Below are 18031 nucleotides of genomic sequence, written 5' to 3'. Positions count from 1 at the left end.
GAAGGTTGTCATACGTCAAATGTCCTTGTGCTTCATTATAATAAATCGGATTTTACCCTTTTACCCTCTGTTATGGATCTCTGAACTAATTAGTCTGTGTGATTGGGACACTATCATACAGTAGTTTTCACTTTTCAATCACTAAAATAATTCAAAGCATGAAAATGGGAGAGCAGAGTGGCGTAGGGTTTAGAGTGACTGTCCAATAACCAGAAGGTTACAGGTTCAATTGCTATAACAGCCACTTGTACAAGATGCCTAACCACTACCTGCTCACTCATTTTAAGACATTCTGGGTAAGAGTGTCTGCTAAATGACCAACATGTGCAACATGCATGCACAGAAGGCTGCCACCTTGAAAATCAATCTTTCTGACAATAGGTTTCTCAGGCAAAAGAATAGGGAAAGATTGCATTTGGAGCCTTTTCTCTGCAAGAGCCTCCTTTGAGCAGTCATTTGCAGAAAGGTTTCTCCAGACTAAAACAACTTTAAACCCAGTGGAACAAGCTGATTAAACCCTTTTGGAGCAATTGTTACTTAGTGTGTAATAAGCTGTTAACGGGGACTTGTTCATTTGTAATATTGTGTGAATTTGTACCTGTTACAAATAATGTGTGTGAACCTACACACAGCACAGAGAAACTGATTAGCTGTTAGCTTCCATTCAGCCCGTTACACAGTGACCCTGGCGCGACAGAGTTATTTGGTATGAGGTCAGTGTTTTTGTCCTTGCCTGTACCTTTGAGTCTGAGTCAGAGAGACCAGCGCTGCTGTAACTGACACCGGCTATCTGTGTCCTGTATCTCCGCTACCAGGCTGCTGCGCCCCCCTCACCCACCCCTCCCTTTCTCCTCCACCCACCCCACACACCCCCCTCCTGCCCCCAGGCCCTGCTCAGCCCGCCACGTCCCCAGAGATGCCATATTCATTATTTACACTCAGGGTTTCTCAGGCCCCACGGCAGGGGCTGACCTATCTCCCTTGGACTCCGTCCGTCCTCTGACTTTGTGACCAAGCACACACACACGCATTATGCTGGTCAAATGTAGACACATCAATGCATGAATTTACACGCATGTCTATAGGTACACACACACACACACACACACACACACAGACAGAGGCGCAAGGAAATTAATTCAGCTTTTACTGCATTCTGTCTCTGTCCCTCTCTCTCTCTTTCTGTCTCTTGCTCGCTCACTCGTTCTTGCTGTAAGCACCCAGACAGCTTCATAGATAAAACTGCAGGTTGTGTTACAGTGGAGACATTTTGGCTCCAAAGCTTTTCAACCTCCCTGATGTACACTAAAATAGCCACTTCAGAGCATATTCTTACGCTCTACATCAAAACAAGTCACTTCTCCTCAAGAATTGGAGTGAAAACCAAGCCAGGTTGCGTATTAGATTTGACTGTAACTCTCTGGCTGCTTCACCATTCCACTGAGAGGGAAAAAAATAATTGTCCAAATAAACCTATTCCGACATACCATAGAGGCTTCCTGTCATCCTGGCTCTCAAATTGACAATTTTTTTATGTTTAATGTGACAGAATCCTTGCTGCTTTGATATTTTTCTGCTGCGCAGAGTTTCCGGCTTGCCATGTGCAACAACTGCCAAGGGAGCCCAAGCGTCCATCATTTTATATTTGCCTCTAGTATTCCTTTCTGGCACTTTCTGATGTTGAAATGTGTAAATATCTTTCCCTGTTGTGAACACTGCAGGTTGTTGTTTGCCAAAATAATCACTTGTTTTTCTGCACACAGCTGAGTTGGTATTCTCTGTTACTCTCACCTCACAGATTGACAATCAGATCTTTTATTTACAATGAAAGTTGCAGTTTGAATTGTTTGATTGAAGCGATAGACTGATATTTTGCAATACTGACTGACGTCTGGCAAACTGCTCATCTGATTTTTCTCCCAAAGATTTTGTCTCCAATATGGTTGGTAGAACCACATTTATCCAAAACTAGGTGAACAATTGATTGAAACTTTTTACGTTTAACAAAACATACAGCAATTTTTACTTTTATATCAAGTATATCGAGTCGGGTGGCAACGTTCCCCTTGTTCCCTGCCTGAGCTTGAACAGATTGGTCAAGTCAAGTTTATTTGTATAGCCTTCAATCACAGTCAAAGAGCTTCACAAAGGCCACATTGTGAAAGAATAAATGAAAACAATCAATGAAAATGACACCCTTAGACCCTAGATGGAAAAACTCCCACGAAAACCTCATTATGGAAAAAAAATGGAAGAAACCATGGGAAGGGCCACACAGAGAGAGATCTCCATTGGTGACTCATCTAGGCATATGTGTAGGATGAACCGAGCACAAGGGAAATATACTACATATATTTCAATTCCCTTTGTGTACTTACACTCCCTCCCTGTCTTTTCATCTCTCTCTCTCCAGGTGCAGCAGGATGCAGGGTGTATTGCCTGTGTGTGGACTGCAGGCCCTGCTGGCCCTCCTGCTTCAAACCGCAGGCTGTGGTGAGTCCTCTTCATCTCTGACAGATATTGTATGTTGAGTTGTAGTCAGGCCATCACCTGACCAACATTACTAACTCTAGCTAATCCTGTGTACAGACATAGTGGACACAGTTTAGCTAGTAGGCTAATGGCAGGCAAATCCAAGAATTTCACCAATCACTCTGATTTTTCACAAGCTGAAATGGGCTGAAATGTGAGTACAGTATATCTTTCGTAGACTTCAGAAACAGCTGCCTTGCTTTATCTGCTACCAGCCAAAGTTTTCCAGCATTTTGCTAGTGGCTGGTGTTTATTCCCACCCTGGTAGTTAGTCTCCATTACCTCTAATACTCCTGGGTCCTGGGTGTTCCTGGGGCTGTAACAACCTGATCGCTATTACAACAGCAGTGTGATGCGAACGCTATTGCTATATCTAGGCTCTTTGTTTGTCCCACTGGAGTTACGCCGCTGATTCATAATTACTACATAACTAAAATTGGCATTCAAATTGTAGTAATTATTGAATTAAAATAAGTATTGAAATTCTAAATTCAACATGTTGTGCAGCCTTTGTGTGACATGACATAGCTCTATATTGTGAGTTTGAATCCAGATCCTGACCCCTGTTCCACCCCACACACTTCTGTGGTTCTTGTCACTTTTTCTTGTCACTCACACTTAAACTGGAGGGAGTAGAAACCTGGATGTATAGAGGAAAGGGGAGTGGATGATAGGAAGGGTGATAATAATGATAACAATAAACTTTATGTATGGAGCACCTTTCAAAACAAAGTTACAAAGTGCTTTACAAAGGCAAAAGCCCAATCGCCAGTCTAAACCTCAGACTATGCTCTGGCTCATATCTAAAAGGTCTGTGATGTAACTCGGTGCCAGCCCCATCACAGTCTTAAAAATAATCAGTAAAATCTTAAAAACAAATTCTAATAATAAAAATAACTAGAAGAATCCAATTGAAATAGTCTAAAGTAGGAGTTGTCAGAGTTAAGTTTTACGATTTAGGCCAGAGTACAGGGCGTTTCATTAGTCAATGCGAGAAGTGATAAAGGCATGAATAACTTGCTCCAAGTCAGTAAAGGAAAGAAAAGATCTAATTTTAGAGATTTCTGGAAGCTGGTTTGATATAGGCTGCCAGGCCGCCAAGGTTCTGTTGAGTTTTAAGAGAAGCGTCTCTGGGGCCAAAAATAACAACCTCAGATCTGTTCTTATTAAGTTGGAGAAGGTTTTGAGACATCCTGTATTTAATGTCTGAGAGACCATTTTTAAGGATATCAAGGCTATTGATGTCACTGGGTTTTACAGCCACATACAGCTGTGTGTCATCGGCATAACAGTCAAAAGAGATATTTTGTCTACTAATGATCTGACCAAGTGGGAGCATATAGATAGAGAAGAGAAGAGGCCCCAGGATAGAACCTTGAGGTATACCACAGCTGAGTTGGGTTGAGGAGGATATAGCCACTGAGAATTGCCAGTTTGAGAGATATGAAATGAAAAAGTTGAGAGCCTTAATTCCTCTATAATCTCTAAGGCGATCAGTTACGATATTGTGATCAACAGTGTCAAAAGCTGCACTGAGCAGTCACCTGTATCTGCTGCCAAAAGAAAGTAATTTGTGACTCTGAGCAACAGGGTCTGTGTACTATGCTTGAAATGGAAACCAGATTGGAATTTATCAAAAAATCAGTTCTGCTCATATAGTCCATCAGCTGTTTGTAAACAACCTTCTCCAAAATCTTTGTTAGAAAACAGAGTTTCGAAATACGTCTATAGTTGTTTTTGGAGAAGTGGTGCTTAAAATATGAAGGAACAGAACCAGTAGCCAATGAGCTGTTCACAATGAAAAGAATAAACGGCGCAATAGCGTCCATGACCTTTAAGTAGCCTTTCAGGCACTATGTCCAAGGGAGAGGAACAGCATTTCATGTGGGAAACAATCTCCGAAAGTGCCTGTGCTGATATTTGCTCAAACAAGCTCAATTCAGTTCACAATTGGTGGACGAGATTCAAGACACAAACTGAGGGCGTAATCTGAGTTCTCAACTCAATTTTCACTCTGATTCTTTCTTGGCAGAGAAGTTTTAAAATTTCTCACATTCCTCCAGAGAATTTTCCACATTATTTATTTCTGGGGTATTTACAGCTCTGTCAATGGTACTAAACAGTGTTGTAGGGTTATGAAGGTTCTCATTTATGAGCAGAGAAGAATACATTTTCTCTTGCAGCTTTATATGACATTTTAAAATCAGTCACCAAATCCTTCATACGTGAACAGAAAACATTAAGCTCACTATTTTTCCATTTCTGTTCAGCCCTCCTACATGCTCTCGTAATTGCCTGAGTATGCTCATTCAACCATGGGCAACCTCTCATTTTCTTTTCATTTTAAGAGGCAAGACTTTATCTAATGTGGCCAAGCAAATTCTCTGTTAGGTTGTCAGGTATGTTATCAGTAATCAGGTCTGGATGCAGTTGACTGAAAACATTTAAAAAATTCCTAGCAGTTGTGGAGTTAATCATATGGGACTTAATGCAGTCAGATGAGATCTTGGTAGGAGACAAACATGGAATACTAAAAACAGTCCAATATGGTCAGAGATAAACAAATGTTTTGTATCCAGGCTGTTAATAGTAAAGTTGAAAGTCATTACTAGGTCAAGCATATGGCCAATTTTGTGAGTGGGACCTGATACGTGTTGAACAAGATTTAATGATTGGATTAGATCCAAAAACTCCCATTGCATTCTGTGGACAACACACATGGATATCAATATCTCCAAGAATTACAACCTTGTCATATCTGGCAAGACAGAAGCTCAGATAATTCAGAGATGATATGTCGTGCTTTGGAGGTCTGTACATCAGGATCGGTTGTTTCCCATTAAACAAGAAACACTGGGACACACTTGAAATTATCACTGCATATAATTGACACCCCACCTCCATGACCAGTGAGTCTAGGTATGTGAACGTGTGAAAAATCTGTTGGCGTGGCTTCATTTAAGGAGTAAAATAAATTTTCAGTTCAACCAAGTCTCTTTCAACATAAGGAAATCAAGGCTACCCGCAGAAATATAATCCCTACAGACAAATGCCATATTGTTCAAAAATCTCACATTTAGCAAACCAAACTTGATATTAAGAATTAAGTCCTATTCAGGATTAGATTGTATGGAGGCTGCAATAGGCCTAATGTAGATGAAATTACTAAGAGTGACAGAATGGCCTGTTATCGTGGTTAACAGTATGAGCAGGTGGATTTGGAACAATGCGTCTAACAGTAATGCGAAACTGGATATTGTATGAAATGGTGCAGTCTATGTCCATGAGAAGGGGAAGGTAATTACCTAAAAACATTTCCTACCTTTAGAAATAAGATATGTGGTAAGGGTAATCAAGCGGGCCCTTCCAAGACCCACAGCACCTGCAGAAAGCTCATTATCTCGCAATCACCCCCCTCTATACCGCTTCCTAGCGCTCATCTCTCTCTATGCACAGTATGCTGCCCAGTAAGCAGAAATGTTAATACATCTAAATAAAAAGAAAAATATCTAAAAAATGGTGTTAGTGTCTGACAGACTAGTTCCATATAAATATATACAGTATGTGTTGACCCCCATGACTCCATCAGTGGTAACGACTCATAACTACCCGGTGATTATTTAAAAACCATGACAACACACACACACACACACACACACACTAAATGCCACAGCGTACAGATGCCAGTAAATTGGGTTAAAAGCTGTCCAAGGTTGTTTGCTTGAATCTGTCTTGAAAATAACAAGTCCTTCCCTTTAGATGACTAGCTAGATCGCCCCTGTCACACTGACATTTTCTCTGTCTGCCGGTGTGTCCTTTCGTCTCTCTCTCTAAAGGTTTGCATGTACTGGACACTTGGCAGACCTTCACAGCATAGCTAGTAGGAGGCTTATTCAGCTCGTTTCATCTGCTCATAATTACCCCAACACCACTTCTAAGCAGAGGCAAAACGATGAGACATTTAGGGCAGAGGAAGAAAAACAAATCTCAGATCTCCACTCACAATCATCCCCCCTCCTTGCCTCACTCTCTCAGCCATTTCTAAGAGAAGAGAAGGAAATCATTTTGATATTTTGGTAAATCTCAGCGAGATTTATTTTTAATATACATATAGAACTCATTAAAATTCACTTTGATTCAATTGAAAAGCAAACTCAGCTGCAGTTTGGGATCTTAATACCCTTATTATGTGTCTGCATGTTATCCAAACTTTGGAGAAAGACTTAATAATTTGCATTTGTTTGCATATCTACTCAGTTTTAAAACACTTCTTTTAGCTGGGCGAATGGAGGGTTGGACAGGGAGACACACAAAGGGGTATTCTCACACAGAAAGAAAGCAATGGAGGCTTCAGTATCACACAGACACTGGCCGCCTCTCTGCCTCTCTATCTGTCTACTTGACAGTTTTATCTGTCTAGTGCAGAAAGTTCTTTGGAGTGGAGTATGCGTGCATGCATTCACACCTCTGTGTCTTACTTTTACCTCTCTATGCCCTCCTTGTGCCCCCCGGGGTGTGTGAGTGTGAGTGTGTGTATGTGAGACAGATTGCATGTCCTCCCACTGCCCTGTGGTGAGTGTCGGCCTCCCATCCCGTCTGCTCTCTTCTGTATAGTATTGTTTCTGCCTTATGTGGAGGTAAAAATGAAGGGACCTCGGAGCATAAGGGCCTGACTTTCTGTGAGCCAACACAGAGCAGGTGAAAATGCAGGACAGAAAATGCAGGACAGAGCAGGTGAAAATGCAGCCAACTCTACTGTATGTGTGTATATGTGTTTATGTGTGTTACATCTGCCAGGATCTTTATGAAGCCAACTCACACACACACACACACACACACACACAGTACGCAGCAAGTAGCCTGATAACACACTGGGTGCCCACATGTGCCTTTCAGAGTATTCAGAGTATATACAGTACTGTGCAAAAGTCTTAGGCACATGTAAAAAACATCCATAAAGCAAAGATGCTTTCAAAAATAATGAAATGAAAAGTTTCTCCATCCATATCAAAGAAATGTACTATAAAGAGCAGTCTACTGAAACGCTAATGCAGAAAACAAATAAACATCAAAGATACATTTTATATAAAAAAAGCTAGGGTGCCTAAGACTTTTGCACAGTACTGTATGTCGTGCAAATAGACACTCTCTGCCTCTGCTATAGTTTTTAAAGGCGCTCCCATCTCCTGCTCTTCCTCTCTCCCGCTCTCTCTCTCTCTCTCTCTCTCTCTCTCTCCCTGCTTTTTGTCCTCTTTTTCGGGTGAGTGAATATGGAAATGGTCGGTGGGAGGTAGAGGAGTGGCACAGGGGGGGGGTTGGCACTGAAGCTCGCCCTGTGATGCTTTGTTTGACAGCCCAGAGATTGGAAAGAGAGGGTGGGATGGGGGGGAGGAGGCCAGATTAAGGGTGAGCTGTTTGCGTGTGTGTGTGTATGTGTGTGTGTGTGTGTGTGTGTGTGTGTGTGTGTGTGTGTGTGTGTGTGTGTGTGAGCTGATGGTGCGAGCATGTGTATTTTTGTCTGAGCACTTGTGTGTGTCTGTCAATAAGTACGTACAGTATGTGTTTGCGTACGTGCGTGTATTTATACGTGTGTGTGTATGTTTGTGCATGCGTATGAAATTTCGGCTGTGTGCCACACGAGATAAATGTATCATAATGCCTCTCAAGGTTCAGAATTAGTCACGGCAACAGTAGCAGCCTCTGGGGACTAACTGTAAAGCGTGACATGGCCTGATGGGATCCAGCTCAGACTGATAGAACGCTGGAGTGAGATGGTTAATATTCATTACCGAGAGAAGAGGAGGAGGAGGAGGTGGAGACAAGGGGAGATAGTCTGGGTCATAGAGGAAATGAGGGTAGGAGGGAGAAAGATGGGGACGAGGAGAGCAAAAGGATGGGGGGATGGAGGCATGGGCGAGATAGGAATACAGGAGGCGAGAGGAGAATTTGCCTGAATAAACAGATGAGAAGAGCGATGGGGAAGAGAGGAGTAACAAGGAGATAAGGAAAAGACCTAGGGATGAGGGTGTGAGAGAGATGAGTGGTGAGAGAGGGGAGTGAGAAAAGGGGAGGGGAGAGAATGAAGAGATGGGTAGATAGATGAGTTGAGTAGGTGAGGAGAGTGGAGGATAAGTAGGTGAGGATAGAGAGAGAGAGAGGAGGAGAGAGAGAGGTGTGAAGAGAGAAGAGAGCACAATAGAAGAGAAAGGGGGAGGATAGAGTGAGGTGAAAAAGGAGACAAGGGAGACAGGTGATAGAAGTTGGAGAGGGTAGAGAATGGGAGAGGAGATGAGAAGGAGGGGGAGATGAGAGGAGGAGGAGGAGGGAGGGAAGAGGGGAGGACGGTCCTGGGGAGAAGATCTCATGCGAGAGAATGCCAGCATGGGAATGTCATTCCAAAACCCGGCGTGGGATCTGTCTGGTAGACCTGCTGTGCCTAGACAAGCAATACACACACACACACACACACACACACACAAAGACAGACGTAAACACCTACAGTACACACAAAAAACTCACAGACACATAGAGAGACACAGAAACAGACAGAAACAGACACAGAAACAGACACATACAGAAAACGTATTTGGTATTTAGTGATTTTTTTGTCGTCCCTGACAGGAAACTTCAGTAGATTGGCTTAGGATGGTGTGTGTGTATTTGACTGTGTGTGTGCATATGTGCATGTGTCTGAGTCTGTGTCTTTATTTGTGTGTGTGAGTGTGAGTGTGTGTGTGTGTGCTTCCTGAAGGGGGAAAGGCGTCTGCGCTGCGGCGGAAAATAGACCAGTGATCAAATACACCCTGGAAGCAGGAGGAAACCAGTCTCCCCTCATTCAATTTACATTATATATAGCCTCAGATCTCTTCTTTGAACAGACCACCCCCAAAGCACATAGTTAAGTGTGTGTGTGTGTGTGTGTGTGTGTGTGTGTGTGTGTGTGTGTGTGTGTGTGTGTGTGTGCCCCGATCAGAAGCTTTTCACCCTTTCCGTTTGCGGTTCCTCTGTTGCCATGGTTATCATTTTTGGGCTGGGTCGGAGGAGTCAGCCTCAGCATCTCTCTCTTTCTCTCTCTCTCTCTCTCCCCCTCTCTCTCTCTTTCTCTCTCTTTCTCTCTCTATCTCTCTCATCTATCTCTCTAAATGATGTCATCAGTGTTTAAGGTCATAATGAAATGAAAAGTTACCTTTTCACCTCGTTAGCTAATTTTCCATGTTATAATATACACTTATTTAACAATAGATGCCACAAAACTTACTAAATTTGTCTTTTTAAAAAGTTTTTTTATATCAAACTCCCATTACTTTACTTTGTGGAAACAGTGTATCTGTAATGGTGACCTCATCACACATTTTTGAACAATCCCGCCCCTCCACCCTTCCCATCAAATAAAACTGTTTTTCTCCCACTAAATGATATCCCATTGGTTTGCAGTTCCCATTAAATGATATCCCATTGGTTTGCAGTTCAGAATTATTATGTCCCCTGCCCCAATATCCTGTTTCAACAGGAAATGCATCAAATTAAGCATGCACTCAAAATTCAGTTTCATTGTGACTTTAAGTACACCCCCTGTTGCCTTCCTGTTTCCTCATTCTATTTCCACTGTGTCCCTCTATTTCTCCATTTGTCCCCACGTTTCATCCAAGGTCTTGTTAAAATAGGGTGGATGCATTTTGAAAATCTCTCAGCCAAACAACAAAAACAATGAGCAGTTTCGTCAGAGGATCCACACGCACAAAAACAAACCCACCCTCGCTGCCACTGTCCTTGAAATGTTTTATTCATATCAAACAATGAAACTTCTTCGCACTTCTTCTCAAAAGTTTCACCTTACTCGTTTTATTTCAGTACATGTTTTTCTATGTGTTTTTTTACTTTTGGCTTGTGACACACAATTTGGTCAGATATAAGATGTCATTTTTATGGTTTCTTATAGCCAGGTCACCGTCATAGGAAACTATTTAAACATCAATTTCTTACTTTTCTGTACCTGATGCTATCAACACCATCCATCTTGTCCTCCATACAGATTAAAACCAACACTTAAGAGTATTTGCAAATGCTATTTGATCCAGGTCTGCCGCAGCCCAGTCATTTGTATGGGATCAGCTGTCAGTTCTTAACACAGTGATCAGCTGGTAGCAGCGAGCCTCGCTCAGACAGCTCATTTATCCTGATTTATGACACACGCACACATACACACACGCACATGCATACAATCACCTGACACGCAGACAATCCGTGGCGCGGTAACGACAGGAGAGGATGCACTCGATCAGCCCCAATAGCTCTTGACTGGCAAGCTGGCTGGTTTGATGTGGGCTAATAGAAGACAATGGGGCCTTTATCATTGGAAAACCCATTGCAGGCACTGCGGAGAGAGAGAGCGAGAGAGAGAGAAACAAAGCGAACAGAGAGCGATGTTAGCCATTGTGTTCCTATTACAGTGAAAATGCCATTACCGCCCACCCTGTGTCTGTGTGCAGCGCTGCGCCAGGCACATAAAGGCTCTCCGACTGTGTTTAATAATTTGAGAGCACCTCCGAAGTAATGACAGATGGGCCAACGGTGATGATCACGTCGACGCCACTGTGAACCCGCAGAAAGAAAATGAGAAAGACTGAGCTCTATCTGTAAACCGTTGGAAGAGGAGGATCCAAGGGGACGGTCCAGAGTGTCTCCTCTCACACCCTGCCCTCCTCAATCAGCCTCACAAACATGCAAAGACGCAGGACAAGGAAAATGAAAGATGGCCTGTTAACATTTAATTACGTCCGGGGCGTCCTGGTGTCTCAGTGGGCTGGGGCGCGTGCCGTGTTGCCGCGGCGTCCTGGGTTTCGAATCCGGCCCGGGACCTTTGTTGAATGTCATCCCTCTGCCATCTCTCTCTCCCAATCTTTCCTCTCTCTCTCTGTACTTTCAACTGTCAAATAAAGACAAAAATACCCAAAAAATATAAAAAAAACCCATTTAACTACGTCCATCACTCCATGACACAAACTTACATATCCAATGTCTTCTCATCCAGACAAGGACTTTGCTGAGCATGCCTCCTCTTTTTCAGAACCTCCCTGATTGTTATTCATATAGTATGTTAACAATGTTGTAGTTGTTACTGGAAAAAGGTAATAAATGACACATTACTTGTCTGCTTTTCTTAAAAGTAATGAATTACTTCACTTATTCTTCCCCGAGAAAAGTAATTACTTATACTTATCGTTACATTATGTTTGCGTTACACCCTAAAATGATTATGCTAGGCTTACTTGCGCTCAATAAATATTATAGACTTAAGCTCACATTACCATCAGAAGTAGTCCAAACAATGACAGATTCAAATTCTTTATTTTAAAGTTTTTAATAAAGATAGACCCTACAGCATTAAATTGCGACTTGCATATACCACTATGTTGGTTCGATCATATGCGCTCTACTCTTAATTCAAATATTTCTGGCGTGACTTGAAATCAGGATAAGACAGAGAATCTTCCCATAGATATTACGCCAATAAAGAGGTTAAAGAGGCTGAAGAATGTAACGCAACTAACAACCGATCTGGTAGATCAGTGACTGTAATGTGATCACTGAAATTGGTGAACAGTAATGCCTTACTTTGCTCCGTATCACTTTACCCCCAACAATATGTTAAGAAAGGGAAATAAAGACTATTGACATTCAACTATTTCGTTTCTTATCCACAAGGCAGGTTAGGCTCTGTCTGACTGGGCCTCATTTAGAGGAGGGGGGCAAAGAGCAAAATGAAAACAGACCGATTTCCAAACAAAGGAGGGTCTCGGAGGGGTTATGCTTGTGAAAACATTTCCATCTAAATGCAGATTTGATATATCTATGGCAATGGGGCCCTTGCTAGTTTACATTCATTACTCTACCATGTGGGAATAGAGCCATGTGTTTTTTTTACCAGGTCTCCTTCAAGATGTAATTTAGGTTTTTCAAGAGGGTACCTGCAATTGATTTCATTTGATTTAGCGGTGCAAATTGCAGCACAGGCCGGATCCAGGTGGTTTTGAGCGAATGTGAATGTGAAGGGAAACAAAGGTACACATTTGTCCAAATAAAGTTGACAGAAAGAGTGAAAAGGGAGGGAGAGTGTGAATAGGATTGTGATTGGATAGCCTGGTCGGCTTCATTCGTGGCACAGTTGCCTTGCCATCGGGAACATAGGGAGCATAATGGTACCAAACTGGTGCTTATCCAGGTGGAACCTGGCAGGAATCAGGGAAACAGATTAAACACTATTGATGCCTCTTAGCTGAAGAATAAATTTGGCTGTATTAGTGTCTCGCTCTCGGCAAGGTGGCTCAGAAAGTGCGGTTTGATTTTGAGTCTTATGGGACTCAAAGAGTGTGTGTGAATGTGTATCAAGAGTTTGTGTGTGTGTGTGTCTCTGTGTGGGTGCATGTGTGTGTGAGTGTGTGGTAAACAAAGATGAGTGCCGCATCCTCAAGGGGGATAAAGTAAAGAGAGTGACAGCGGAGAGTGAAATCTGATAGCCCCTCCTGAAAGAAGTGTTCTTTGACTAAGTTAGTGTGTGTGTGTGTGTGTGTGTGTGTGTGTGTGTGTGTGTGTGTGTGTGTGTGTGTGTGTGTGTGTGTGCATAAGTGTCAATGTGTCAATCTCTGCACGTCTTCTGCTGACTCACTGAGCTTCAAAGTACCATCTCCACTTTTTTCAATCAAATCCCCCCTGACTCATTTCCGCATCACATCACTCCATTTGCCCAGTTACACATAGCAATGTTTATACATTTCCCCTCACTCTACCATTTTCCACCCATTGCCAAGTTATGGTGGAGTAAATTGCACTTGTTCATCTTTTCCATAGTGTCTGTTTTTCTTCTGTCAGCGAGAGAGAAAAGTACTTTGCTGCCACTATCAAGTAAAACAGATTCAAAAGTGCTTCCATTTTCCTCTACACCTACTCCCATCAGAGAACCCTGCTGGCCTTGCAGACCTCATACTTTACACAGGAAGCCAGTCCCAGGTACATTTTGTCCTACTTCACATAACGCTCCGCAACTCCCAGAAAATGCCAATTGCCCCTGTTCCCACTAAAGTATTTGGAGTTCCTTCACTCTAAACATCACAGTTTGGTTTGGTTCCAAAATGAGATATCCACCATTTGAAAAAGTGACATCTATTCTGACAAAGTTATTGATAGCAAAATATTAAAACAGATAATGATTCTTTTTAAAGGATACTACTTAACTCCTTGGTTGACAAAATGAGAACATGTTCATAGACTGGATTGTCTTCATTTTAGAAAGATTGTGCAATGAACTTTAGGTGATTTTTTTTCCCCAAAATGGATTGAACTTTTCCAATCTATCTTCCCACACAAGAAAACAGCAGTCTAGATCAGGGTAAACGTCGTTACTGACCCAAACTGCTTTGCTTATCTGTTCTTCTCCTCTCCACTCCTCTCCTCTTATCCCTCAGCCTTTTAAGGGCTTATGCATTTCCTTTCACAGGTCACCTCACTCAGCGGGTTGAACTTCTGCTGAGTGTGAAGTGAGGGGCCATTTCAGAGCACGAAGCCTGTCTGACACTGCCAAACACAGCAACATGGTTTAGAATAGATCAGTAGGTGAGGGAGTTAGACAAGTAGCGCTTGTCTAAGAGGATGTCACAGGGAGAAGCAGAGGAGTGGGTATGTATGTGTGTTTGTGTGTATGTGGGGAATGGGGTGGGAGTGCTGATGTTAAGCTATCAGGGAAGAGGCACTCAGCCTCTTAGCTCGAGCAACTGCGACAGCATAAGGGCTGCAGAAATGAGCAATGACAGCTATTCACACGTCTGCTATGTGTGTGTGCTCAAAGGCACATTAACCATCTAGCAAGGAATGAAAAATGGCTGCAAAGTTGTGTGTGTGTGTGTGCGTGTGTGTGTGTGTGTGTGTGTGTGTGTGTGTGTGTGTGTGTGTGCGTGTGCGTGTGCATTCAGTGTTCCATGAATAGGGAACAAGAGATGAGATATTTTCACTCAGTGGCTTCTTGTGAGTGTATTCCAGGGCGTGTGTACACACACACACACACACACACACCTCATCCATCCTTTATTGGGACAGAATTCAATGGCAAATCGAAGATGAAGCAACTGAGGTAAAATCGAATCAGAATCACAAATGAAGCGAAAACTGAATGAAGTGAATTTGCTCGCCGGGGCGGAGGGAAAAAATCAAACCCGGAAAATAACAAAAACCTATATACTGTGCATATTGGATGAAGATAAAACAAAAATAAGATTTCCAGATGAAAAATAAATAGATGAGCAGGAGGACAGAAATGAAATCCTCAGCTGAAAGCCGGCTGGTGGTCACACTGTGAGGGAGAAGGAAGGGGGAGGGAGGGATGGAGAGAGTGGCAGCAGATAGAGAGAAAAATGAGAGGTTTAGCCACTCGCCCCGCAGTGTGCCTGTGATCGCTGGAAGAAACGTCATTCCTCCAATCTGCCATTTAATTACCGTGCAGACAGGAGGGGCCGCTCACACAGCGTATGCTTTAACATGAGATCCAATCAGACGAAATTGGAGCAGGACCCGCAGAAGGTGTGCAGAGGAAACTGACGCTAATGAAAAGAAATCAATGGGCTCATTTTCTCCGCCGCTCGGCCGCTCTGTCTGTTCCACCCAAGCAAGACGCGCTTTTTCTCCCTCACCGTCTTGCTTTCACTCCTTCATAACAGCTTGACATTACATTTTGTCCGCCTGTTCAATAGAATAAGTGGATTTTAACTTATAGTTCTCCGCTGGCACTGCTCAAATTATATTTTTTTTCTGACAGATTGGGGTGTTTTTTTTCCTAATTAGGGCTTTTATAAAAGAAGTCCCAGGCTAGCTGATTGAAAGAGTATACAATGAGGCTGGGCTTTTTAAGATTGGGGGGAAAATGAGATTTCTCATTTCTGGAGACTTCTGAAACCTTAATGGGTTTCAGCTGCTGGTGGATGGTTGATTCTGTCAATATCTCCTCCATTGAATCCCAGCTCTCTGCTCTCTCTCTCTCTCTCTCTCTATCTCTTTCTCTCTTTCTCTCTCTCTCTCTCTCTCTCTCTCTCTCTTTCCCTCTCCCTCTCTCTCTCTCTCCCTCTCTCTCTGCACCCTGGGCTGACCTAATGAGTTCTGCTTGCCGGTAGTCTCAGTGCCCAACTGGAGAGGAAGGAAGAGTGAGTAAAGAGATAGAATAGAGTCAGATGAGGTGTGATGCTTTACGCATAAATCTCATTCACACACTGTGTACAGTAGATGAATACGGCGGCAGACAGAGCGCAGCGATGATAACCCGTGTTGCTGTTTTGTAAGGGCGGAACACTCGACATCGCGTTTTTCCACCGCAACGTAAATGAGCCACCTCGGTCTTTTTAATGATGAAAGGATCAAGGTGACGCGGGCTTAGAGTAGTTGGCAATGCATGATATAACTCTAGCGCTGTTATGTGATGCCTGCGACTTGTAAGGTTGGTGTTTTCATAATAAATACAGGTTCCTTTTTAAATTGGTGGGGAGGAAAGATAATGATGAAAGATGTGATAGAACGTTGCAGAATATTGCTGAGCAAAAATGTTGATGCCAGTAATCTCCAGAGTGTGCTGCACTGAGAATACGAATATGTTGAATATGTTATAAAGATAACCATTCTCTCAACCATCAGTTATTTTGATGGTGGTAACATTTGTGTCACCAATCCACGGTGGCGTTGCACTCAACTTGGAAGAGGTGATGATATTGATCCTATAACGCATATCCAGGTTTGATGTATGGCTTATGAAACGAGTTTTAATATCTCCCCGCTACTCTCTATAGTCCTGCCTCCCACTGTCCAGCACTAGCACAGTAATGGTCTGCCGGATCAATGACCAATAATCAATGCAACGGAATGAGCCTCAGTGCTTTGCCTATTACTCTACAAAAAAAAGGATCAGATGGAACAAAAGAAACAGAGGAAGGAAAGGATGCGTTTTCTTGTACAAGAAGCAATTAACTCTTTAACGTTTTTTCAATGCAATAAGAAATAGTGTCCTGTGGACTGCTGTTGAGGCTTTATTTACGATGCAGAATTAATTCTCATCTCCTCTCCTCTCCTCTCTTTCTTCCTCTCTCTCCTCTCCACTCCTCTCCTCTCCTGTCCTCTCCTTACACACTTGCATCTCCTCTTCTTCTTCTCTTTCTTCCTCTCTCTTCTCTTCTCTCCTCTCCCCTCATCTCCTCTCCTCTTTCTTCCTCTTTCTTTCTTCTCCTCTCCCCTCCCATTCTCTCCTCTCCCATCATCTCCTCTCCTCTTTCTTCCTCTCTCTTTCTCCTCCTCTCCCCTCCCTTCCTCTCCTCTCCTCACACACTCTCCTCTCCTCTTTCCTCCTCTCTCTTCTCCCCTCTCCCCTTGTCTCGTATCCTCCCCTCTCCTCCTCTCCTCTTGCCTCCCATCTCCTCTCCTGTCTCCTCCTCTCTTCTTGCCTTCTTTTGAAGTGAAGTACAGTTCTGTCGTTTTTTTTTTTACATCTTGTATCATTGCTATCCTGATTGACTAATGGTTTCTTTTGGTGTGATAATGATTTGCGTGTCTCTGTTTTTAGCTGGACTTGTCACAATATAGGTGTTTTAGAATTCAAATTTTCATCTTGTCTCTCCTCTCCTCTCCTCTCCTCTCCTCTCCTCTCCTCTCCTCTCCTCTCCCTCTCCTCTCCTCAGGTGTAACCCATGCAAACGCGGTGGTGAACATGCGGAAGGTGACCCACCAGACCATCAGTGAGGAGTTGTCCAAAACTGTCCTGCTCCCCTGCCTCTTCACCCTGCGCCCCAGCGTGGGTCCGTCCCATGAGCCACCCAGGATCAAGTGGACCAAGGTGTGGGGCCAGAGAGGCTCCGACGGCCTGCAGAAGGAGCAGTCGGTCCTGGTGGCCAAAGACAATGTGGTCAAGGTAAGGAGAGGGAACACAGTGAAAGGCTCGGTTTCAATGCAAATCAGGAGGTTTGCATAAATTTACTGCAGGTGTTTATGTGGCTTTCACCTTGACTGATATTCCTGTTGCTCAGTAACAAACTTATTGTTGTGTATGCATTGTGACTCGGCTGTGCTTGTTCTTCTCTTACTTTCCTTCCTACCCTCGTACCTCGTCCTGCTTCCTTCCTCCTTCTTACCCTCACTCCTCATCTTCCTTCCTACATGCCTTCTCTCTCTCCTCTTCATATTTCCTTCCTTCCTTGCTTCCCTTGCTTCCCTCTCCACCTTCCTTCCTCCTTTTCCACTTCCTTCCCTCTTTCCTTCCTTCCTTCCTTCCTTCTGCCCTTCCCTCCCTCCTATCTCTCCCACCTTCCTCCTCTTCCTTCTTCCTTCCTTCACTTTGTCCTCGTCGTTGTTCCAACCTTCCTTCTTTCCCTGCTCTTTTTGCATCCCTCCTGCCTTCCTTGCTCCTCTTCCTTCCTTCCCTCCCGCCTCTTCCTCATTCCTTCCATTCTTCCTTCCTTCCCATTCTCCCCTCCTT

The 18031-nt window shown here is 43.3% G+C and overlaps 1 protein-coding gene across 1 annotated transcript in view; it reads left to right on the top strand.

Annotated features, from left to right (window-relative positions):
* ncanb (neurocan b) overlaps nt 1-18031 on the top strand; it is a 132834-nt gene that overhangs the window by 35227 nt on the left and 79576 nt on the right. The window contains exons 3-4 of the mRNA XM_071521499.1: nt 2414-2493; nt 17238-17467. Coding sequence (XP_071377600.1) covers nt 2414-2493; nt 17238-17467 — 310 coding nt within the window. The remainder of the gene's footprint in view (nt 1-2413; nt 2494-17237; nt 17468-18031) is intronic.

The sequence above is a fragment of the Centroberyx affinis genome, unplaced genomic scaffold (assembly GCF_046629955.1).
Source record: "Centroberyx affinis isolate AG114_WGS23_722 - 3 ecotype Tasmania unplaced genomic scaffold, CSIRO-AGI_Caff_v1 ptg000893l_1, whole genome shotgun sequence".
NCBI classification, from domain to species: domain Eukaryota; kingdom Metazoa; phylum Chordata; class Actinopteri; order Beryciformes; family Berycidae; genus Centroberyx; species Centroberyx affinis.
Note: the sequence above shows the minus strand (reverse complement) of the source record. Positions and strands in the feature narration are given on the sequence as shown.